The sequence below is a fragment of the Dendronephthya gigantea genome, unplaced genomic scaffold (assembly GCF_004324835.1).
Source record: "Dendronephthya gigantea isolate DGI-Jeju-01 unplaced genomic scaffold, DenGig_1.0 000022F, whole genome shotgun sequence".
NCBI classification, from domain to species: domain Eukaryota; kingdom Metazoa; phylum Cnidaria; class Anthozoa; order Malacalcyonacea; family Nephtheidae; genus Dendronephthya; species Dendronephthya gigantea.
The window spans coordinates 2,392,788-2,417,769 of record NW_021163032.1 but is presented as its reverse complement, the minus strand read 5'-3'; the positions used below and the strand labels follow the sequence as shown (position 1 = coordinate 2,417,769).

At 37.0% G+C, this 24,982-nt stretch overlaps 1 protein-coding gene and 1 long non-coding RNA gene across 2 annotated transcripts; one reads left to right on the top strand and one right to left on the bottom strand.

Moving 5' to 3' along the window:
- The first annotated feature begins 66 nt into the window (after positions 1–66).
- On the top strand, positions 67–6,230 carry LOC114522276. Its single transcript, XM_028542926.1, has 6 exons — positions 67–263; positions 1,867–2,070; positions 2,645–2,839; positions 4,273–5,293; positions 5,668–5,826; positions 6,145–6,230. The coding sequence occupies exons 1-4, from the start codon at positions 228–230 to the stop codon at positions 4,411–4,413; spliced, it is 576 nt and encodes a 191-aa protein (XP_028398727.1). The 5' UTR covers positions 67–227; the 3' UTR covers positions 4,414–5,293; positions 5,668–5,826; positions 6,145–6,230.
- A 7,445-nt stretch (positions 6,231–13,675) lies between these two features.
- LOC114522351 lies at positions 13,676–15,517 on the bottom strand. The gene is made up of 3 exons (XR_003686899.1): positions 15,422–15,517; positions 14,408–14,527; positions 13,676–14,019 (listed from the first exon to the last, which is right to left on the bottom strand). It is a non-coding gene; the product is annotated as an uncharacterized LOC114522351 (long non-coding RNA).
- Between the last annotated feature and the right edge of the window lie 9,465 nt (positions 15,518–24,982).

Below are 24,982 nucleotides of genomic sequence, written 5' to 3'. Positions count from 1 at the left end.
TTGTGTGCACCTATTGTGATTTCTGGATTCATTGCGCAGAGCCTGGAATCGAAGCCCACGTGACCACATGAACCTATTAACCGGCAACGGTAAGTCCCCTCAGACCAGACAAGTTCGCTAGAAACTCAAAGTGCCAGAAAATAGTGAAATATCAAAATACAGTAATTACATTATTGATTATAAAGACCACAGTTTTTGTCAGCAAAGAAGAGAAGATTCAGAAGATAATGGATTCTTTTGGTTCAAGTGAAGAGAATAACGTGGTACGTGTATGCGTATATTTGTATAATTTAACAAATACAAACAAGCGCTATGCATGGCGGCTATGTTAAACCGATAAAGACCGATTCCATTGCATCAGCTTCGACATAAGACTCGATGAGAAAACCCAAACGAGCGAAATCTAATTCGACATTATACAACAAAGTGTGAAAAATTTAAGCCGCATGTTTAAACACATATTGGATATCTGCATGCCCTTAAGTCTCCTTTATTATTTGGATGCCCTTACTTAGCAACCGAATTCCCGTGAGTATTCCCGTGTAGTTGAAAGATACTGCTCACTCCTCATTAGGATATTTACTTAGTATTTCAATCAGTAGGGTAGAACTAACGTCAAAAATTCGCATTAGATAAACAAACTGTGGTTTATAGATTGATTGAGAAATTGGTTTCATAAAGAATATCGTCTGTTTGTTTACAGTTTGTGCACGATATGAGATTTATTTTTGTTTTAGTAATATCATGTCTATATGTACAGTTGTATGCAACATTATAGCTATAATAAAACCTATATTCGTCACTTTCGCTTTCTCGTTTTTCCAAGAATCACTAGTGATAGGGAACTAGCTTAAGTGTGCCGATTACGGCTAACGCCAACCTGCTGAAAAACTTTGTGTTTAAAATTCATTATCTCAGAGTGACTGTGCAAAAAATTTGTTAGATAACAAACGTTCTACGTCAAACTAGTGATATTTAACATTGATGCAAGCAAGCAAAAGACCATGCTGGCCTATATATAGAAAACCCTTCGTTGTGTCTGTTTTATCATTATTTGCCATAGAAATTTAATGCCTGAATGACTGCAATGGCATACAAATGTTGAAGCACGTATATAGCTAATTCAAATTTACTGTTTGACTAAATAGTTATACATTTGTAATGCTTTGCTTTCTTACATCTACGTCTATGTTTAAGATTTAGGGAAATTGTCGCACGCCTGAAGATAGTGTAGTCAAAACCCAAGTTCTTTATTCTGATTGATTCTGAGTGTTACTAAGAATGAAAGCGGAAATAAGTTACTAGACACTTCCGACTTTTCATATGAATTGTTTTAATTAAGTTATAAAATCACGTGCCATTGGACCAGCTGAAAATTTCAAACATATCAGACTGACGATGATTTTGAAAATCCAAATATCACAACCTTACTTTTGGCGTCTTGATTTAGTCTAGCTATATCAGATATTCTTTCCCGATGATTAAAGTATGTATGTATTTAAGAAAATGTCTCAGAATTTGCGGATTATGCCTTGAATCGCACTGGTATATTTACACCATCTTGAGAAAAAATGTGCACAAATTGCCGTCAAAATGCCATACGATATTTCTCTTCACCAGATCCAATTTTGTCGAAACCAATTCATTTTTCAGTGACATATAGAATGTAGTCTGTTCATTGATAAAGCAGCAACCGCGTTGGCTTTCATGAATATTCCGCCGGCCTGTAATATATCCATTACAGGTCAATACGACAATAGGCTGCAAAACAGCCATCAGAAGTAATTGTAAAGGAACTCCGTCAAAATTGGACTGTGTGAACAGAGCTAGATCGATTTTGTGCTCATGATTATGAAAAAATTACAGGTGGATGACAGATACCTTCAGTGTCTAATAGCAGCGAAAAAACGAGGATATGTTTTACACAAGAATCCAACTAGCGCTCAGAATCGATGCTTTTATGAGTGCATCGCAGAAACCACAGGAAAAACAGTAGAAGAAGTCATCTATTCAATCACGGAATACATGTTGCAAAATCAGTTTGTTCCCAAAAATGGTATCGACGACGACGTAAGTTGCATATATCCATTTAGCTGTTAAGAATTTTTAATATGTAGAACGTCGCTTTTGAAATGAAATATTTCTGGGGTTGATAGCTGTTGTATACCAATGGTTATGAATTATGAAATATTAATATTTTGAGAGTTTCTCTCAAAAGAATTGCGGATGATCAGTTATATAGGGTATTTAGTGAATCCTACAAGTAAACGCTCTGGGATAATAGAAACGGAAGTCAGTAATCCTGACTAATACTACCATGTGCATGCATGTGTTGCAGTCCTTTCAATCTTTTCTAAACAAACTTGCAAGCATTTGGACGATAATGCCGAGTCGCTTTTTTTGGTGAAACGCTATAAATGACGAATGAATGTCGCTGAAAAGTCAAAAACGTCTTTGATTTCGATTATCCCAAAGCCTTCGTTTCCGCGCCCGCAGCCAGTGGTTACATAAGTGGGTTTCAAAGAATTTGTGTTAGTTTCAACCAAAGAAAAACCCCACACATATTCATTGGAGTTCTGCCAGGGCAAAATCACAGTGATCATAGTTTTAGTCAAGTCTGATTTTTGTTGTGCGTTATTCGCAGGATGGTGATGAAGAACCTGAATTCGAAGACCTGTTGTCCTATCTATCCGACGCAGATTTTCCGCATTTACCCGGGCGTCCTGAAACATGGCGTGAATGCATCATAGCTTTGCAGGACCAAATGGCTAACAGTGTGGTCATTCGCTCGACAGCATCCTGCTTTGCCTTGAACATAAACGTTATCGATTGGAATGAAGTAAGCAATAATTTCGTTCAGCCACATGATTTTGTATTTGCATTAAAAACATTAAATATGCACAGCCGTGCTTTCTTGCGTATAACCAAGTGGGCTGATTTGAAATCACCTATCAGGCTATCAACTGCACGAAGATAGCGGTTGAATGGTTCATCATTTAATGGCATAATGATAACAATTTGGAAGCAAACATTGTGTTTTTTGTGGACCCGAGATCGGTCGGTAATATCGACGGTCGAAGGTCCACAAAACATAAAGTTTTCTGAGGTCGCGGTTCACTTAAAATTATTTTCATATAGTTCACTTAACTGAGGAAAACAGGAGTAGGGATGCCAGGCAATGACACCGTTTATGGGTTATGCTAAATAGTTACACTATAATTCGATCAAAGATATAGGTTCATATTTACCTGTCATATACATTGCTCATGGATAAACCTCAGCGCATGTAATGTACGCAAGAAGCTTCATCCCATAAGACAGCAATATTTTCATGACATTATGACCGGAAATTATAGATACAACATCAGTCAACATTGGCACGAGGCATAAAAAGTGTATATCTTACCAGTCCATCCATCTTTGATACTCTCTCACCAAATTTGTATATTGTTTTCCAACCAGTGTATATCTTCATGGCTTTTAAAAGAACAGCTGTGAAACTCCTTTTGTGTATACGTTGAAAATATATGTTGACAATATATGGGTTACATATATATATTAAACACTTTTTTGGTATAAAAATTTGCCTAAACTCTGTGTAATATTTTTTAAAACTCGCTCTTCAGATTTGTTGTCGTTTTCGGACCCCGCGCGGTTTGCCTCCCAAAAATGGCGGGCGGATAAGGCCTGGTCGCATAGCATGAGAAAGATCCAATCAGTGAACTCAAATAAGACTGGAACGCTCACTCTGTCGGAAGTTTGAAGCCAAGATGGCGGACACTGGAGCCTTTCTTGTAGGTATTATCCAGACCTCCACGCGGAAATTTCGTAGGTAAAATAGCGGCAATTTTTATTTTTCCTTTGAAATTTCCGCGCCAGAGCCGGCCTGGATCATACCTACAACTGATCCCCCTCTTGGCTTCACTCATTAATGAGGGAAAGTCAGAGAATGAGCGTTCCAGTCTTCCGTTCAGAGTTCACTGGCTCAATACAAGAATTGCTGTATCAAATTTCTGGTAATGGCGCATAAATCACCAACGTTTCATCTTGAAACAAAAGCAAACGCAATATAGAGGGCCGTTTACACTTTAAATTTTTGCTGCAATTTTCTTCTTTTGATAGATGTGAATGAGTAATTAGTTACGCATGCTCCGATGTATAAGAACATTTAATTAAACATGAGTAACTAATTCACTCGTATTCAGTTCCAATTAAGTTTGAAAACATTGACATGACAGTCATTCCGTTTAAACTTTCGTCTTTCATATTTAGAACCTGACCGAAATTGCACCGTTCGACAACAAAGCTGAAACATCGGTCTTTCTGGCTTACACGGGACTTCATTACATGCTTTTGAAACCTGATCAACCGGAGTTAGGTAATATGTATACTGATGAAGGTAATACCCATTGAACCGTCGCTAGGAGATTATTAATTGGGGGCCGTACATAATATTAATTGTTAAACTTGTCTTAAAGGCTGTTTACATGATCCCGCTCAGCCGAAACGCGAGATAACTTTGAGGTATTGAAATAAGTGTATAACATGATCCTGCAGGCAGTTTTGTAATCATTTTGACAATAGCATGTGCTTGTTTGGTTTCATAAAGACCTATTTCAATACCTCAAAGTCATCTCACACTTCGTTTATTCTCTGCTAAGCGGGACCATGTAAAAAGTCCCTTACTCCCCACTTATTTTTTTTGTTATATATAGCCATTGTTTTAAATGTTATATCAACACATAAACATCCATGAATGTACATCCTCCCAATCAAGCTTCTAGCGACGGCCCTGTTAAACCTTAGTATTTGCTAATGTAATTTTTTGTATATTATTATCGTCTCTGAGGTTGCTATAATACGTTGTGAAACAGAAATCAGAATCAAAACAAATCAGATCGATATATTAACTGACTCCACGTTAAAATGCAACCTTAACAGATGCGTATGATCTTCTTAACATATTCCAATCCCAGGAACGTGAATATTAAATGTTAACAAAGCTGTTATACTTTCTTCTTTTCAGGCAACGACACAATGATATTAAATATCTGACAAATCAAAGAAACACTGCTTTTTGAAAGCTCACAAAACTTATCTGACGTGTGTTGAACACACGAAATGAAGTAGCTATAATATAACGACGAATGTCGATCTGTTTCCGTTTTGGATCAATCCTTTCTACTGTGAGTAATTTTTTTACTTACAATTTTTAGAATTAGACAACGTTGATGGGGCTCAGCCACTACCTTTAACTGGTTTGGAAGAGTTTCAGTCAATACACCTTGAAGAGGTAAGGACACTGCAGATCCATGAAGTTCTCTGACATGATTTCTTAAAAATTCATATATCATAAGGAATTAAAATTACATAGTTTTAGATCTTCCTTTACATAGACATATACCTATAGCTAAACCTAAAAGTTATAGATAATCTTATTAACGTTGAATTTCCTTAGCCCCATCGTCTTGTATATATATTATGTATATATGTTGCAACTACAAATTAATTCAAGCAAAATCATGTTCAATATCTAAATTTGTTACAAATGACGTCATCCGTGTTGAAGTAACGCCATGTAAATTGCAATATCTCGATCGATTTTTTTTCCCCGAATCTTCTAGGTTGGTTGTTGTTTGAGATAAATTTTGCAATTTTTTGACCTAGGATGATAGAAAATTCGCAGTTTTGGAACTCCAATTTTCGCGTCTTAACATTCCGGACGATTTGAACGACATAGTAATAGAAAATGCGTCACTGAAGAAGGAAAGAGACGAACTGAAAAGAGAAAACGAGTACCTGAGAAGAAGGTTGCAGTATTATGAGGTAAACATGTTAATGGTTTAGAGCAATGCATAGTTACGACAAAATTTACTGAACCTAATGTTATGATGCTTTGTTTAAGTTCATTTACATTTGATTCGGCGCATGAAAAGTTCGACGTTTGAAATCAGGCCTAATACAGTTTCCGACCAAAAAGTTTATAAGTCTTACTTTGAGTTACTTTTTGGTTTGATTTCTGCAATTATTTCACTTAGCCTGTGAAATATCAGTCTTCCGTGCACATACTACTCTCTGGGCCAAGGCATTATTAATGTACAATTTTTGCGCTTGTCTGTAATTGTAACAATTTTATTTCAACAGAACGTTCCACATGAAATGGAAGGATTCAAAAGCCCATTCAACTGCGCTGTGTCATGTGGTTTAAGTTGCGTCTTGTTCGTTTTCTTCAAAATGGAGTTGCAAGTGTGCAACAGACGATTTATCAACATGTTTCCTGACTTGGAATGTTGCAGTTTAGCCTTGAACCATTTCTTCAATATTGTGCGTTTATTGATCGCTGGTCCAAGAGACAAAAGTTTTCACGAAGAAATCACGGAACAATACAGTCTTGACCGTGCTTTGGAAGACGCCGTTGAAAAGTGTATGCCAGGCGAAGTTTATCCCGCCTTACTTGTTCTCCATTACAAGCAGAAAGGTTCAAAAATTAGGGCTGATCATTGTGTTGCAATCATGCCAGATGGTAAATTTATTGATGTTCAAAAAAAACGGTACTGGAAACCAAACAAAAGTGACAAAAACACTATCAACAGTATCTATGTTGTAAGAGTTAACAAAAAAGTCGCTGAACGATGGCTTAAAACATGTGGACTGAATATTTGCAAAGGTGAAGGTTATTACGATCCTGAAACCAACTTTTTTGGATGCACTGACGACCTGGACTGAAGGAAAAAGTTTCCGACTTTCTATTGCATGATATTCTATAATTATTTGAGACGCAGGTATTCTATATACGCTCCTTCATTCAAACTTCGATGTAAAAGGGTAATGTATATCCTTGTTTGCGCTGCACATATTCGTGCTCTTCAGAATGAAGCATTAGCAATTAGTTGCAACAATAGTGCAATGCTTGAGAAGAATCGCGGCTTTTACCTCCAAAAGCGTTGCTGCAGCAAGGGATGGAGAACACGTTCCAGAATTTAGCCCACGGGGTTTTCCTGGTTTTCGTGTCCGGCTCAGCAAGATCGCATTGTACTCTATCCTCATGAACTGATTACAGATCAGTCAGATCTATATGCGCGTGTTTGACGGGAGCATGTCATTGCAATGCATGTATATAATGCATGAAATATAGCTATCACGACCGATATTATTATAGAATAGATGCTAAAATGTTCCATTGTTGTGATGTTCTGTATACTGTCATGTCATGTAGCTACTGTTGTAAACTTATAACCATAAATGGTAAAACCGGACACTATAATGTGACTAATCAGGGAGCAGTCACAATTCATGTAAATAGGTAAACACATGCACTCTTGCATTCTTCACTTGGTAACTTGGTATCATGTTGTTGTTGTCTCAACCTCTGAAGCGTTTTACTTCGCGTAAATGAAATGGCATCAAGCGCAAACTTAACAATACCAACTCATAGCTTAGCTTTATAAGAAGCAAAATGTATATAATGTGATTAACGTCAGCGTAACAAAATCACCCCCGTTTAAACAAGACTTATATTTAGTCTTCGCTTGTCACCGCATTATCTTTTGCGCAGAAACTTAAACACTTAATCGGTTCGAGATAGAGGAGGCGGTTTTGCTGCACGCAACTAAATGCGGGGTTCAAAACACAATTTCTATTCGTGAGGTGCCAGTTTTAGAAAAGTCGAACTCTTTGGCAATTTCACCACGATTAAGACCGGAGCGCAACCCCTTAAACTGAACCATATAGTGAACTTTGCTGTTTCAGCCTTCATGCATAATTTTGATTCTGCACTCAATCATCCTTAAAAGCCCTGTATGTATGCATTGAAGGCACTCTGTATTATTTTTTATTGATTTCAGTTTTACTACAACTTTAATTTACAATAAAATTCAACTTCAATCAAATTAATAAAATTTCAATTTCAATCGAATTTGATGACTAATAGTATTTTGGACGTTTTGCGAACTAAGCAATTTCGGTACGTACTAGTTTACTAATTCAACGTCCACAGTCAGAATACAGGTAACCGGCCAGTCTATTAACAAACATGTGGGCGTTGTTTGTTAGAATATTATAAGTATTTGATCTTCCGTATCTTCTTGTCCAGTCCATCGCGTCCTTCAGTGTGCACTTGCTATAGCTTTCTCGTCTTCGTCGCCAGGTGATCTGACAGGAACTTGGCCTACGGGACATGTAGTAACTTTTGTTGATGCCCCATTCGAAAACCATGCCACGAAATAAAATTATGCTGTGACCGGTTTTCCATGGATAGATAACCCGACGTTTTTTCCTTCTTTTCAGTATGTCATTCAGGGTCATTTCACCAACATAATAATCGCTGAACGTTCCTGGAAAACAAAATCGTTTTTGCTACAGGTGCGCAAGCTTAAAATAAAACAGGAGTTGTTATATTTCCTCCAGGCATATATCCACGAGGTAGGAATTTCAAAATATCTGTGACATCTCGACTTTATTTCATTTCTATTATAGCTACAAGTATATAATACATAATAAATTGCTAGGATTATTCAGTACTAAAATTAGACATTTTTTCTTTAAGTTCTATATAATTTAATGATGGGTTTTAACCTAAGTATTGAGAGACTTTGAATCTAGCAAAATTCAATGAACAGGTTTATCTGATTATCTTCAAGTCAGTCACTGATTAATTCGGATTAAGGACGTATATGTCCTTGACTGTCGTCAACTTTATTGCATGATCTCTTGAGTATATATATTAATCTTGATAGGGCTAAATTTGTTATTCTGGATATAAATATAGTTATATATATATAGATCATTTCAAGTTCTCAAAATATGAGTATTCATTCATGTGACTGCTCAGTCATCGATCACTTTCACCACATAAAACTCAGCAGTATAGGGTGCCTATTTTAAGGCCGGTTTACACTATAGCAAAGTTTCTGTGCGCATAGTATGCTTTGAACGAAGCGTGTGTAAACACCTCTCAAAGAGTTTGAGCGAAGACTTTGAAGGGCTTTGAACGAAGTGGAGCGTGTTCAACTTTGAACACAGAACTTTAAAGAAGCCGCCACTTCGTGGGTTTTTCGAGACTATTGCGGGGGAAACGAGAGCGGTATATGCACTGAGCTATATATGGGTATATGTGACGGGAAAGTCAAAAAATTAAAATGCATACCGATGTTTCATTCCAATGTGCTGATTAAAACAAAAAGATAAGGAAGTGCTTTCCGTTTACGGTCGTCCATGTTTGACTTGTTGTCTGTGCAACAGGAAATACTGTGTGCTTCGACCTTGGACAGTATAAACGTCAGCAGTTCTACCCAAACAATGTGCTCACATACGAGACGTCACTGTGCGCACAGATACTTTGCTATAGTGTAAGCGGCCGTCCCAATAATTTGAGTGCATGTAGTTTAAATTGGGCTTGAATTAATGTCTTACAGATTACCCCTCCTAAATATTCAGGTGAAATCAAGATCTAGCTGAGAATATTTATTACTTACAAGTGCCTATACCGTTCTTTCATGAAGTCTTAAATTTCTTGTCTAACGAGTATAACGCCTGTATTCTAAAAGCTCACTCACACACAAACTCATTGAGTGGGAAATCTAAATCTTCTTGTAACTTTTCTATGGCGGCATTTCCATTCGAATAAGAGCTTGAAGTTTCACCTTAAATCTTTCCTTTGATTAAGAATGAACATTTAACATTCTCGTTCGTTGATCAGCAACAACAAAATTGTAATGCTTGTAAATTTACAACACCAGTTCACTGCATGAAGAAAAATACTGATGCAATACTAATTGCGATTAAATTATTAAGCTTGTTAATGTGCATGAATGACAAATTATTCACACATAACACCATTTTGATATCCCGTATTGAATTCGATGCAAATAGACGGTATCGTTGCACCATGTATGTTTTGGTAGAGTGTGAATCTCGACTCTTAATGCTCTTAAAATTTACAATTATATATGAAAAAAAATATAGATACTGAAGATAATATAAACACTAATTGAGATTTTACTATTAAGCATGTCACCATGCATGCATGAATGACAACGTACAATTCAATGTATGATCACGATTTTTATAAAATATTAGCATCTTCTTACCAGCGACACTCGTTGACGGATAATTACATCGTGAATGTGCGGATTTCGGGATTAGTATTAAAAGTGCGAGGGCAGCAATGAAGGTTAGATAATCCATCCTGAAACTCTTCAACGAAGCCTAAGAATAGATAAGTTGTGATACTGTAAAATATTTAAAATGATAGAAATTCCTTCTTCGCCAGATGAAAAATTCCCGAAATGAATTTTAGCACGCTATAGTTTCCAGTGTGAAGATCAAATTTTAAAATTTTAATTAGAGGAGCTTTAAACTTAAGTTCAAGATAATTAAGCTGGTTTTATGTAAACCTGTCAGGGTGCATTTAAGATTTATTTTAAGAGTATTTTTATGAAATTATTGAAAACTAGTTAATCCTTAAATTTTTGTGTAAGACCACCTCAAGGAAAACAATTAATATATAGTCAATATTTTCTGACAGGTTTGTAACAGCAAAGATAGTTTAAATCGGTAAATAAGTTTAACTTTTCTACTTACATGATTTATATTCTCACAGGAGCTAAAAATACAAGTTAGGTCTCACGAGAAACGCAAGTGAAAGAAGAAAATCCTATTTTAACTGTTTAAATACATGCATGGTTTTGAAACATGCAGCATAAATTATGAATCACAAGCCATTTGTTTTATAAGATATAGGTATTTCAAAATTTCGAAACCTTTTGAAGGAACTTTCCATTTTGTGTTATAGTTATCCTGACATAATTTTTCAACAGAATGAGTCTTTTTGATTTGGGCCAGTGCGGTTAATATTTTGTGTATTAGCGCCAATTTACGTCGGGACCATGATACATTAATGGCATCATGGCATCCTGTTCCAAAGGTGTGTCCAACATATCCAGTAACATAATGTCGTGCAGTGATAATATACTCGCACTTGATTTGAAACTTTTGCAGTTTGTCAGCTCTATAATAACTACCAAAAGTTTCCCATAAAGGGTATAGAGGCAATGGAAAATGCTTTATCGGAGTTCAATAGATAGTCTGTAGAGTTGAAGCCGAAATTGTTTTCAGTTATTAGTTATAATTAAGTGAATTACGCATATATACGTTGGAAATTTTTCATTAGTGATATTACCAGTATAAATTAATACTATTTTTTTCACAGTATAAGACAGTCTTGTTTTACCTCTTTTAACTGCATAATATTTTTGTACCTACCTCTGAATTTACTTCTGAATCGGATTGATGAATTGACTGGTGGTGCCTACATCGAGTTTAGCAGATTTGATTTCAGTTACTTCTTTATATATCCACAAATCTTGCTGCTATTTTTATAAAGGCATGTTTCATAATCCGTCTTAGTAAGTTTAAAGTGTTGCTCTCTTGCAAATCGTTAATTAAAAACGATGCATACCAATAACGATTTTCACAGAGTTATACATATGAAGTATGCAAGTGTGACTCAGTAAATCAAATTTGTAATATGATTTTGCTGCAGGAGACATTTAAATTATTCATCAAGGATTTAGCTGGATATATACAGTAGGAGGCAAAAGTTTGAGTCCAGTCGTTGTAGAATTCCAGTATTAAATCCTGGCAGCGTATTCGAGTTAAGACATGCGTGCTAGTGTTTCAGTACTGTGAACTATATTAATTGCACACTGCTTTGGTCCTAATGATCTAAATTATAACAAAATAAAGTTCTCATGCCTTTACACTGCCCAAGATTGGTGGGAAAAAGGGCAAAGTGATGGTGCACGAGGACAAATTGTTGCATTAAGTATTGAAGGATTCTTTCCTCGTACGATCGCAGAAAAAGTGAGAATTTAAAAAGGTGGTGTGCAACTAACCTTGGAGAGGTTCGAAGAAACTAAATCCTACTCAAGCAAACTGTAAGTTAGTCGGTCATGTTCGGTTTGGCAATATTGAAAGATATAAATCATATAATAGGATCCTAATTAAAGAAAAGTATCGTCCAATTCTTCAAAGACATGGAATTTCATCTGGTACAAAGAGGATCGCCCGTCTAACTACATGATAATCACCCTAAGCACATGCATATCTTCTATGTGCCAGAAATCTTTTAGAAGCAAACTCGTTTTGGTGATCTCGTTCTCATGGCTTTCCACCTCAAATTCCAGATCTAAAACCTATGGAGCGCTTCTAGAACCGTTTTAACCGGAAAAGGGCGAGGCACAGACCCACCTGCAAGGATGACTTGAGGCAAGTGGTCAACGAATGCTGGCAAGGTATTGAACGTGCGACAATAAAAACCTTTGGAATCTATGCGAGCAAGAATAAAGGTCATTTCAAGAGGAAAAAAGAGGGATACTAAGCATTGACATGTAATGCATGTTTGCACATTAACATACGTAAAATGAATATCATAACATCTCATAGTTGTTGTAGAGCATGTATTTTTCTGTTTACTTATTTACTTTTTTCTAGTTCACTTATCGGTAAGGTTTTCTGTACAATATTAATATATGCTGCTAAAACAATGAAATACAGTCACTAGACTCAAACTTTTGCCTCCCACTGTATGTAATAAGGGGATTTCTTACATACTGATAAACTATAGTTTTTATTACATCGCGTTGCAAGCAAAAGCGAGGTCTTAATTTCGGTAGCGTTTTCCGCGTTTTTCGTCCGGATCCAATAGTTCACAACCCCCCGGCGTGGCTTGCGGGTCGCTTCTAATACACTCAATATAGTCTGCCTGTGCGGGCAACTAATGCGCGATCGCACGTCGCCGGCCATGATGCACTAGCTGCATTCTGCATTGTTTCTTTCCACGAATCGGTAAATAATGTGGTTGGCAAGTGTTATTCTTCTCAAGTGTTATTCTTCTTTTACGCTCACGTTACATACAAATGCACACGCCGAGCGCAGTAAGCCTATATGCACGAAAAGATGCTCAGAGATTTCTGAGAGCTCTGTTACTCTCATAAACTCATCGCCGGCCAACTGCTGATGGCATGATAAACTCGTAAGACTAAGTCATAGTATAGTATATTAATCGGTGACCAAGTAACTAACATCAACCAAATAGCCCTCAACGCAAGCAACGCGAGATTAATCATGCCCTGTGGGCATTTGTTTCCGTTATTTTGTCAACTAAACCATGATAATTTGTTTCAATGGATGCGTCTCTGCTTTGTTAATTTGATGACTAGCTTATATATATAGCAACAGCGTATTATAATATGGTTATGGAATATGGGTGCCTTAAATCATGCAGTGCCTTCTAAAATTTTGTAGCAGGAAGGCTTACAAAATCACGTGTAAACAGACTCAGTATGCATGGTGCCAATTTCTTTTGACTATACCAAAAATTAAGCGTGCCGTGCCAAAACTGATCGTGTAACGGGACTTAAAGCTCCTTATTTTTCATGTAGTTATGTTGTTCATGTATATCGTTATAGGTATATATAAAGCTACTATGTACATGGAAAAAAAACATATCACAGTATGAATTCAATGCAGGTTTTATTTTTTCTGATTTTTTAGTATACCATTGTAGTTTTGTAATCAAACTATTTCAATCAATATATAATTACGCATAAATGGGAGTATCGATTTATTAATCAGAGAAGTAATTTTTCATAAAAAGTTTGCATTTGGTTCAACGTCCGCAGTCCTTATACAGGTATCTGGCCAGTCTATTAACAAACATATGGCAGTTGTTTAATAGAATATTATAAGTATTTGATCTTCCGTATCTTCTGGTCCAGTTAATCGCGTCGCTCAGTGTGCACTTGCTAAAGCTTTCTCGGCTGTTGCGCCAGGTGATCTGACAGGAGCTTGGACTACGTGACATGTGGTAACTTTTTCCGATGCCCCATTCGAAAACCATGCCACGAAATAGAATCATACTGTGGCTGAATGTCCATGGGTAGATGGCATTACGTTTTTTCCTTCCTTTCTTTGCATCAGCCAGGCTCATTTCACCAACATAATAGTCGCTGTATGTTCCTGGAAACCAAAAGGTTTTTTTATCAGACTGATTGCAGTAAAGGAAAATCGTTTCAACAGTCTTTTGTATCGACACCGCGTTTACGTTTTTAGGATGATTTCAAATGAGGCATTTTCACGACTTTTCCAGGTTTTTAGCACGTTTTTGGTAATATTTCAAAGTCCTGGCAACTAGCATAATCTATTTACCGCAGCTTCTTATTTTAATCAAAATATCTGACTTCGTCGAGTTAATTAACCGCGTCGCAAATCGTAAACTTATTTTAATATTAATACTGAACTAACGGTAAATACGCGATTCTCCGCGCGGAAGACTTAGCTTGTAACACAAAAAATACAAATAATAACAATCGCGAAACCTAGACTGTAATTATCAGCACATGCTTACCAGCGCGGCTTGTTGATGGATAATTACACCAGGAATCTGCAGAATCCGGGATCAATATCAGAAATGTGAGAACAGTAATGAAGGTGAAATAACCCATAATGAATTTTTTTCGTAAAAATACTATAAAATAACATAAAAGTCCATCGATAAAATACCTCGAAAATTTGGTAACTTAAGCCCGTTTCAGACATTGAACTATTCATGTGCCGAATCAAATGCAAATGAACTTAAACAGTTTCAACTCATTAACATTAAGTTCAGCACAGGAAAAGTTCGATGCCTGAACCTGGCGCTTTTGCATTTTCTGTTACCATGCAACTAAATGATATGAAATTTGTGTACGCTTTCATACGAGGTGTGTAACTAATCTATATAGTTCGAGAAATTTCTCACGTAATACGGTATAGAGTTACTTGCAACTATATATGATATGAAAATTGTGTACGGTATGTTTTCAAGCGAAATATATGGCCATATATATGCACTGTAAATCGATTTTTTGTCTATACACAGGCGATAAAAAGGTAATTTTCGGAAGAGCATACAAAAATTACCGAATTTGTCCGCGAAATATTGTAGAGTATTGAAAATATAGTCATGCGAACCTAGCAAATTTTGCGGTATACTTTTCTATCTCAGCTGGAAGTGTGTAACTAATTTAGTCAGAGAAATTTCTCACGCAATACAAAAATATACAAAATTTGCGAACTTCGCATATATAGCTATATCCTATCGCGTTTCACGCAAGTTCGCAAATAAACTTTGCAATTATACATTACTCATATATTCTTGTATGCCACTTCCATTTATGCTAGTGTGTGTTTCTTGTTGCCCAAATCTGAAATTAGTCTATGCCGCATAAGGTTCATCACGATCCACGACTCCAATTTGTATTTCGAAATTTGCTTTTGTGCTTATATCGGACAATGGCAATGTATTAAATATATATACCGTATACTATATATATCTTATACCGTATGTACTATATATATCTTAACTGCATTTCTCACCTACCTGGTCGAAGACTTATTCACGAATTTGGAATCAATCAATGAAATCAGTGTTGGTAGGTTTAGCTTCAGACACTTCTGGATATTTAAACTTTGACACCATGGCTTTTGTGCTAAAGTTTGTTTTTTTTTAAAAAATTTGATTCGTATAATTTCCGTTTCAGCAAACAGGAACGTTGCTTGGCGATAGAGAGAGGCCGATAATAACAACATCCTCCAGTCTTGACTGTAGTCAAATCATCAAAACCCCCTAAGATTTCAATGATTTCATAAATTGCGCTATTCAAGCGAACTGCAAGTGTAAATGAAAGTTATAAATTCTAGGAGATATGCCGGAATATTTACCTTTTTTTTGCTAGACTAAATAACTTTTGGACTACGATACCTGATATGTGCGCCCACCAAAGGCCTTATTCAGGACAATTACAAGCAGTAAATCGTGCTCTGTTGAAAGAAACCATGCATTTTTATTTTTATACGTCATTACAGTCAACGATGATTGAAGTTTTTTATGTTAAAGTCCCACGCTCAATTGCAAGGGAAACATCGCACCTGTTTCCTCAATTGTAATTTTTTAGCTAAGTATTTGTGGGAAAAATATTGATGCCTCAAATGTTGGGCACGCATTGCGTCTACTGGAAAGACTAATTCATGCAGTGATATCACCGAGTTGGCGCGACGAGTCTGCATGGCTAGTCGATGCTAATTCCTCCCGGAGATTTGGAATTAACAACCGCGTATTGTAATAAAATCATATCAAATCTGAAATCAGAAATTGATATCCTTTGTTCAACTCCAAATTTCAGAGGTGGGCACTTTGCAGCGACATAACTAATTGCTTTGAAAATGCGTCTTTGACAGGCAAGATATCGCATGAACTAAAAAATTCTTTCAGTGATTTCCCACCATTGTCTTACACTGAAATTGTACCATTTATAATTGGAATTATGTTCCAGAAAAACTCCCGATTTAGTATCGGCCGGGCAGGATTTCAGACCCCAGTGCTGAGTCTATAGTGCTGTACCCATAGGCTATAGGCTATAGCTACATGCATCACAATGAGGTCCTGACCTGATACGTGAGCCTTGCGATGTTAGGGCACACAACGAAAATTAAAGCTATAACTAGGTTACCTGCAAGGTAGGGATAGCTGCGGGCATTAAAAACAAATTGAACCAAATATCATATAAGAACAGGATTGGCAAAACTGTACAATTGTTAAATTTTATTACAAAAGCTTTGAAATTTGTGAAATATGCGTCGCAACTAATTTAACAAAGGGTGTGTTAAGGTGAAATTTTTCTTGCAACTTGGAATTCTGCTTGAAATCAGTGAAGTCAATGGAGATATGCCATATGGATTGGAAAAATATCAACGCAAAACACGTACTTTGGCATTTTACATTTCTCAAGAGTAGGGTTGTATTGCAAGTTGCAAAAAAATTGCATCGTGTAACAGGGCCTGAACTAAACTCTAAAGTTAACAAAATAAGAATGTAATCCACCTTTGATGTGTTCGGCGACCCTTCGGCATCGTCGTCTTGCCTTAAATAGTTCAAAGAATTGCTATACTCGTTTGCTGTATTTTCGTATATGGCAGATTGCCCAGACCCACTATGACGATGAATTAAACACGAGGCTCAATGACAAAGATGTAAAAATAAACTTGGAGTATTAAACTAAATTGTGGTCTAACAATAAGATAAAATAGGAAATACTATCAAGCGCAGAGGTGCAAATGAAATCGAAGATATAATCAGTTCCTTCAAAGAATTGCTACTCATCTACTGTATTTACATGCGGCAAGCGACAACGAAACACGAGCCGCAATGACAGATATGTAAAACATAACACTTGGACTTTTAATTTTAAACACTAAATTGCAGGTTTTACTGAGCTTTTTACCCCTAGTAAGCCTCACAGGGCTCACACTGAATTAAGCGCAGTACCGTAGTGCAAATGAAACCGAGAAACGAACAGTTTAATAGTTCAAAAAATGAAATTCGAATACGGCAGACTGCCCAGGCACACTATGACGATGAAACACGAGGCGCAATGACAAAGATGAAGAAGTAAACTTGGATTATCAACACTGAGTCGAAATATAAGTCCAAACAGGCAAAACAATCGACAATATACTTAAAATACGATTTGATAGTCAATACTGTATATGCTAAACGAAAAATCTTGACATCAATGCACGGATATTTATATTGTGAATCAAAACAAATTACAGTAGAAAACAGGCAAAACGACAAGCAACTGTCAATTTTATAATAAATGAAAACAAAGGTGAATGAAGAACAGAATGTATGTTAAATCTGGTCCTCTTCCAGACTTGGACGTTTGACTTTTAATCCATATTGGTATTTAATCCATATCACTGAAACGTTAGATTAATTTGTGCACAACTGCGCATACAAGCAGGCCTGATACAACTGCGTCACTGCGCACAACCACAATGCAACGCAACCCTAAAAATTTGTATTTCACTGCCTACTGCGCCAATTAGACTGCTGCTGCGCTCGCTCGCTTCAGGCTCGCTCGCTCCGCAGCAATCACTGAATTTGCACTGAATAACAAGACCCTTGTACTATTGACAAGAACTTAACGTCTTCGTCATTCTCACTATCTTAATAGCTTTGATCTCGTTGTTCAGTCATCAGCTTGTCAGCTTGAATCTTTTGTGGGTCTTGTGGCCGTTTTTGGTATAAGCTTGGTAATTCCTTGGCAAGGTCAAAGTTTAGTACGCATTTTAGGAGATTGTACATACTTATGCACTCTCGTGTTATTTGTTTTTCAAACAGAGCGGATTTAGAGATAAGAATTCCAAGAGCATTAACATAATTGTTTATAGCTTTGAAAATTTTTGGCCACCTTTGTCACAAAAGTTGCGCAAAAGTTGTTATTGCCAAGTAGAATGTTATGTTAGATCTGTTTGTTAAGTAAAATATTATTTTTGCCAACATTATGTTGGAACGGACGATGGATCCAACAAGATAACGCAGAAATGCTCCCTTGTGGGCGAAAGAGAACGGAAACTTCAAATTGTATGTGCCAAAAGGGAGTCGCCAGTTATTACAAATATAGAGAGCTAAATTGTGCGAGCGAGAGATGGTGAGGAGATTTTCAATAGATTGTGAACTGATCGTGAATAGATTGGTGATCAGAACCGAAAATTGAATGTAAACAGATAGAGAATTAAACGTAAATAAACGAAAATACTTAGATACAGTCCTTTGAATTAGGAACGAGCTTCCCTGAACGCGATTGTGGGCAAAGTTCACGAAAACCTTAATTGACTTTGGAATGTAAGTGCTCCTCAACTTATTATAAATTTAAGGCCGTGATAAATTTTGTAAACTTACTCATGCAGTTTATCTGTTAGCCATGCAGTAATATCGCTAAATTACATATGCGCAGCCATAGGAAAATTACACTTAGCCTAATTATTTACTTGATGTAAAGAATACTTTCAGAGTTGAACAATTATATTTATAACAAAAAGGTAGCAAACACTCCAGTTGCATTTGGTGCATTAGGCGGTTACTGATTATCGTTGCAGACCTCATCGAAGCTACAGACGACGAAACAAGGTAAACATGTGGAACTTTATAATTTCGTATTTTCCTGCTTGCAGATAATCACGTGACTTGTCGCCCAATGAATATGATCGTCATTGGCATTGCCGAAGTTTAACAAATTCCAAGAGATTGTATACGTATATTTTTGTGCATGTTTTAAATAACGCGGATTTAGATAAAACATTCTTGAACTTATTGGCCACCTTATTGACCATGGAATTTTGCGGGCGTCGAATTTCATAGCCTTTGGGGGCTCTTAACATGCATGCCAAACTTAAAATACCAATTCATACAGCTTATCACTTTCGCGGAAGGTCGTTAAGTGAGCCGGGTATAGGGTTTGTGAGCTGATATTTATTCCTGCTTTCATTATATGAGGTGAATGAATGGGAGTGAGTCTTGAAAACTTGATTAGACCCGTTGGCTTTCAAATCCGATGAGATTGGATAAAGCCAATTTTAATGCTGATCGCCGATAAATCCGCGCATGAGAAATGCTTTATTAAATTTAGGGAGTGTGTCAAGGCCGAATCGGAAAGCGTGTTTTTAAGTCGCTCAAAAAGATATTTTAAAGCTTAAAATCTGTATCAAAAGTTTATTTGCTAGTGTTTTACGTCGATTTAAGGGAACTTATTTGTAATTATATATACTCTCTGAGCAAAACTTTCAACAACTACTGCTTCACGTTTGGATACTTCCTCGAATTTCCCCTTCACATTTTCCCTTGCCCCTACAGGAAGTGTGAGTCCCTGCCGGAACGTTCTACCAGTTTAGCCGACCTTGACCTTGAACAATATGCCTTTGACACAGAACCTTGACGACTTGGCGTCACGGATAGCGGCGAAATTAGCGTTGCAGAGTACAGAGCAGAATGTAGCGCTCGATGCCAGCCAATGACCTCCACTGATCTCCATATTTTGTCTTGTTTGGGTCAATGTCACGTGATTATAAATACCTGGAACGCTAACTAACGTGATATTATCATGCCCACAGTAAAGGTTTATTCTTCTTATAAACCCAGAAAAATGAATGTCTGTGGCACGAATTTGATTTTCTTTCATCCACACCCCGCTTGCCTATGCGCGCCTCAGAGTAGTGTTAAGGATAAGTGCAGTGTGATTTTTTTGCCATATGAACACTCCATCCCGCTTGGCTGGGATGATTCGCGATTAACATACATTAAGAGCATGTGTATATATTGGCATATTCGTTTTCTACAATAAAACATCCCGTCGAAGGAACCTGCACTGTAAAATGAACTGCATATAAAGGCGATTCTCCATTACCGTTCGCTTCACCGGCGCGGGCGAAGCGGCCTTTGAAATTCTGTCCATGCGACCGTGACGGGTCTGAAAAACAAAGCGCGCTTCGCCCGCGCAGGCAAAGCGGACGTAATGGAGAATCGCCTTAAACACGCCATCCCGCCTAGGCAAGTTTCCCGGCTAAGCGGGATGAAAACATCCCGTCCCGGCTAGACGGGATCATATAAACAGGCCCTAAGAAATTGGTTCTATTCAACGTCCACAGTCAGAATACAGGCAGCTGGCCAGTCTATTAACAAACATATGGGCGTTGTTTGTTAGAATATTATAAGTATTTACTCTTCCGTATCTTCTCGTCCAGATCTTCGCGTCGCTCTGTGCACTTGCTATAGCTTGTTCGTCTTCGTCGCCAGGTGATCTGACAGGAACTTGGCCTACGTGACATGTAGTAACTTTTGTTGATGCCCCATTCGAAAACCATGCCACGAAATAAAATTATGCTGTGACCGGTTTTCCATGGATATATAACCCGACGTTTTTTCCTTCCTTTCAGTGTGTCATTCAGGGTCATTTCACCAACATAATAATCGCTAAACGTTCCTGGAAAAAAAATCGTTTTTGTTACAAGTACGCAAGCTTGAGTTGTTATATTTCCTCCAGGCATGTATCCATGAGGTAGGAATTGCAAAATGTCTGTGACATCTCGACCATCGCCAACTTTTCCGGTCATATGTCAAACACTTTGCTCAGCGGAAATTCCCGCAAATTATACAGTCAATTTACAGTACCAACGCCCACATATATACTAACCATATACATGAAAACTGAAAAAGAGCTGCATAGTTTAATCATTTTCAATCGCTATTCAAGCGAACTATATACATGAAAACACGAATAGAATTATCTTTAGTTCGAAGGATAATTCTTTCTAGGACGGCTATGTGACATGATTACTAGATGATATAACAAGTTGTTTTTATTACTTCTTGTTGCGAGCAAAAGCGAGGTCTTAATTTCGGTAGCGTTTCCCCGTTTTCCATCCAAGTCCTGTAGTTCACAACCCCCCGGCGTAGCTTGCGGGTCCCCTTGCTGGTCGGACCAAGTCTCAGTATATAGTATATTGATCGCTGACTAATAAATAACATTAACCAAATAGCCCTCGGCACAAGCAATGCGAGATTAATGCCTTGCGGGCATGTGTTTCCTTTGTTTTGTCAACTAAACCATGAATGATAATTGATTTGTGTCAATTGATGCATCTCTGCTTTGTTAATTTGACTTATATAGCAGGAGCGTATTATACTGTATATGGTTATGGAATATGGGTGCCAAAAATGTTTTATTGGGTGTTTTCCAAAATTTTGTAGCACGAAGGCTTACAAAATGACGTATAAACAGGCTCAGTATGGTGCCAATTTCTTTTCGCTTTACCAAAAATTAAGCGTGCCGTACCAAAACTGGTCGCGTAAACGGGACTTTAAAATTAAGGTCGACACACACCGGACGCGATGCGGCAACGCGACGCGAATTTTCAGTTTTTGAGAAGGACATAAATTAATTTCTGGAGCAAAATTTGGAATCTAGTGACGCCAGGGCAGTCAAAATGTATCATCGCCAAATTATCAACACGAATATTATGATAGGTTAAAATTTATTTGCTTTTGGAAAATCAAAAACTTTGAAAAATCGCGCCGCGCCGCGTTGCCAAATCGCGTCCGGTCTGTGTGGGCCTTAAAGCTCCCTATTTTTATGTAGTTATGTTGTTCATGTATATCATTAAAAGTATATAAAGCTACTATATATATATGGAAAAAAACATATCACAGTATGAATTCAATGCAGGTTTTATTTTTTCTGATTTTTCAGAATACCATTGTAGTTTTCATTGTAATAAAACTATTTCAATCAATATATAATCACGTATAAATGGAAAAAGTCATTAAGTTTTTCATCAAAAAGTTTGAATTTGGTTTAATCAACGTCCGCAGTCCTTATACAGGTATCTGGCCAGTCTGTTAACAAACATATGGCAGTTGTTTGATAGAATATTATAAGTATTTGATCTTCCGTATCTTCTGGTCCAGTTAATCGCGTCGTCCAGTGTGCACTTGCTCCAGCTTTCTCGGCTGTTGCGCCAGGTGATCTGACAGGAGCTTGGACTACGTGACATGTGGTAACTTTTGCCGATGCCCCATTCGAAAACCATGCCACGAAATAGAATCATACTATGACTGAATGTATATGGGTCGATGACACCACGTTTTTTCCTTCCTTTCTTTGCATCAGCCAGGCTCATTTCACCAACATAATAGTCGCTGGATGTTCCTGGAAAGCCGAACGTTTTTTTTTTGTAAGACTGATTGGAGTAAAGAAAATCGTTTCAACAGTCCTTTATATATATCGACACCGCGTTTACGTTTTTAGGAGGATTTCAAATGAGTTATTTTCACGACTTTCCCAGGTTTTTGGAAAGTTTTTGATAATATTTCAAAGTCTGGCAAATGGCATAAGCTATTTGCCGTAGCTTATTTCAACCAAAATATCTGACTTGCGACGTCGAGTTAACCGCGTCGCAAATCGTAAACTCTTTGTTAATATACTGAACTAACGGTAAATACGCAACTCTCCGTGACACAAAAAATACAAATAATAACAATCGTGAAACCTATACTGTAATCATCAGCACATGCTTACCAGTGCGGCTTGTTGATTGATAATTGACACGAAGAATCTGCAGAATCCGGGATCAATATCAGAAAAGCGAGAACAGTAATGAAGGTTAAATAACCCATGATGATTTTTTTTTCGTAAAAATACTATAAAATGACAAAAAAGTCAATCGATTTAATACCAGCTTTCACTCGATCCTAAATTGTCATGCGAAAATGCGCGTGATTAACCTATAATCAGTGTAGACTGAATAGAATCGATTTCCACAGTATGCCTATAATTAATCAGTCGTAGTTACATCGAAAATTTGGTAAATTAAGCCCGTTTTAGACATTGAACTATTCATGTGCCCAATCAAATGCAAATAAACTTAAATAGAGCTTCAGATCATTACTCATTAGCATTAGGTTCATGCAGCACAGGAAAAGTTCGACGTCTGAGACAGGCGATCAATGAATTTACTGTTGGTAGATTTAGCTTCAGACACTTCTGGAGGCTTAATTAAACTTTGACACCTTGGCTTTTGTGCTAAAGTTTTTCTTTTTTTTAAAATGTGATTCGTAATATCCGTTTCAGCAAACAGGGACGTTGCTTGGCGATAGAGACAGGCCGATAATAACAACATCCTCCAGTTCTGACTGTATTCAAATTATCAAAAAATCCTTACATTTCAATGATTTCATAAATTGCGCTATTCCAGCGAACTGCAAGTGTAAGTTAAAGTTTTAATATCTAGGAGATGTGAATATTTACGTTTTCTTTCCTAAACCATAGCTTTTGGACTAAGATACCTGATATGTGCAATGGACAATTACAAGCAGCTGTAAATCGTGCTCTATAGCTGTTGATAGAAACCAGGCATTTTTGTTTTACACGTCATGACAGTCAACGATGATTGAAGTTTTTTATATGAAAGTCCCACACTCAATTGGAAGTGGAAACACAGCACGTGTTTCATCAATTGTAATTTTTTAAAAAGTATTTGTGGGAAAAATATTGGGCCAATTTATGCAGTAATATCACCGAGTTGGCGCGACGAGTCTGGCTAGTCGATGCTAATTCCTTCCGGAGGTTTGGAATTAACAACCGTGTATTGTAATGAAAATTATATCAAATCTGAAATCAGAAATCCATACCCTTACCCTTTGTTCAACTCCAAATTTCAGAGGTGGGTACTTTGCAGCGATATACTGAATAAGAGGAAAAAATAGACGTGGCTTCGTTTAGAATATCGCTTTGAAAATGCGTTTTTGACAGGCAAGATATCTCATCATGAATAAAAAAATTCTTTCAGTAATATCCCACCATTATCTTACATTGAAATTGTGCTATTTATAATTGGAATTTTGTTCGAGGAAAATTCCAGATTTAGTATCGGCCGGGCAGGATTTCAGAACCCAGTTTTTACTTTGCTGACTTTTTTAGCAACAGCGTATTATATATGGTTATGGAATATGGGTGCCAAAAATGTTTTATTGGGTGTTTTCCAAAATTTTGTAGCACGAAGGCTTACAAAATGACGTACAAACAGGCTCAGTATGGTGCCAATTTCTTTTCGCTATATTAAAAATTAAGCGTGCCTTGCCAAAACTGATCGTGTAAACGGGACTTTATTTTTATTAAATAGCTCCCTATTTTTCATGTAGCTATGTTGTTCATGTATATCGTTAAAGGTACATAAAGCTACTAAAAAAACATATCACAGTATGAATTCAATGCAGGTTTTATCTATTTTAATTTCTAGTATACCATTGTAGTTTTCATTGTAATCAAACTATTTCAATCAATATATAATTACGCATAAATGGAAGTATCGATTTATTAATCAGGGAAGTAATTTTTCATCAAAAAGTTTGCATTTGGTTTAATCAACGTCCGCAGTCCTTATACAGGTATCTGGCCAGTCTATTAACAAACATATGGCAGTTGTCTAATAGAAAATTATAAGTATTTGATCTTCCGTATCTTCTGGTCCAGTTAATCGCGTCGCTCAGTGTGCACTTGCTCCAGCTTTCTCGGCTGTTGCGCCAGGTGATCTGACAGGAACTTGG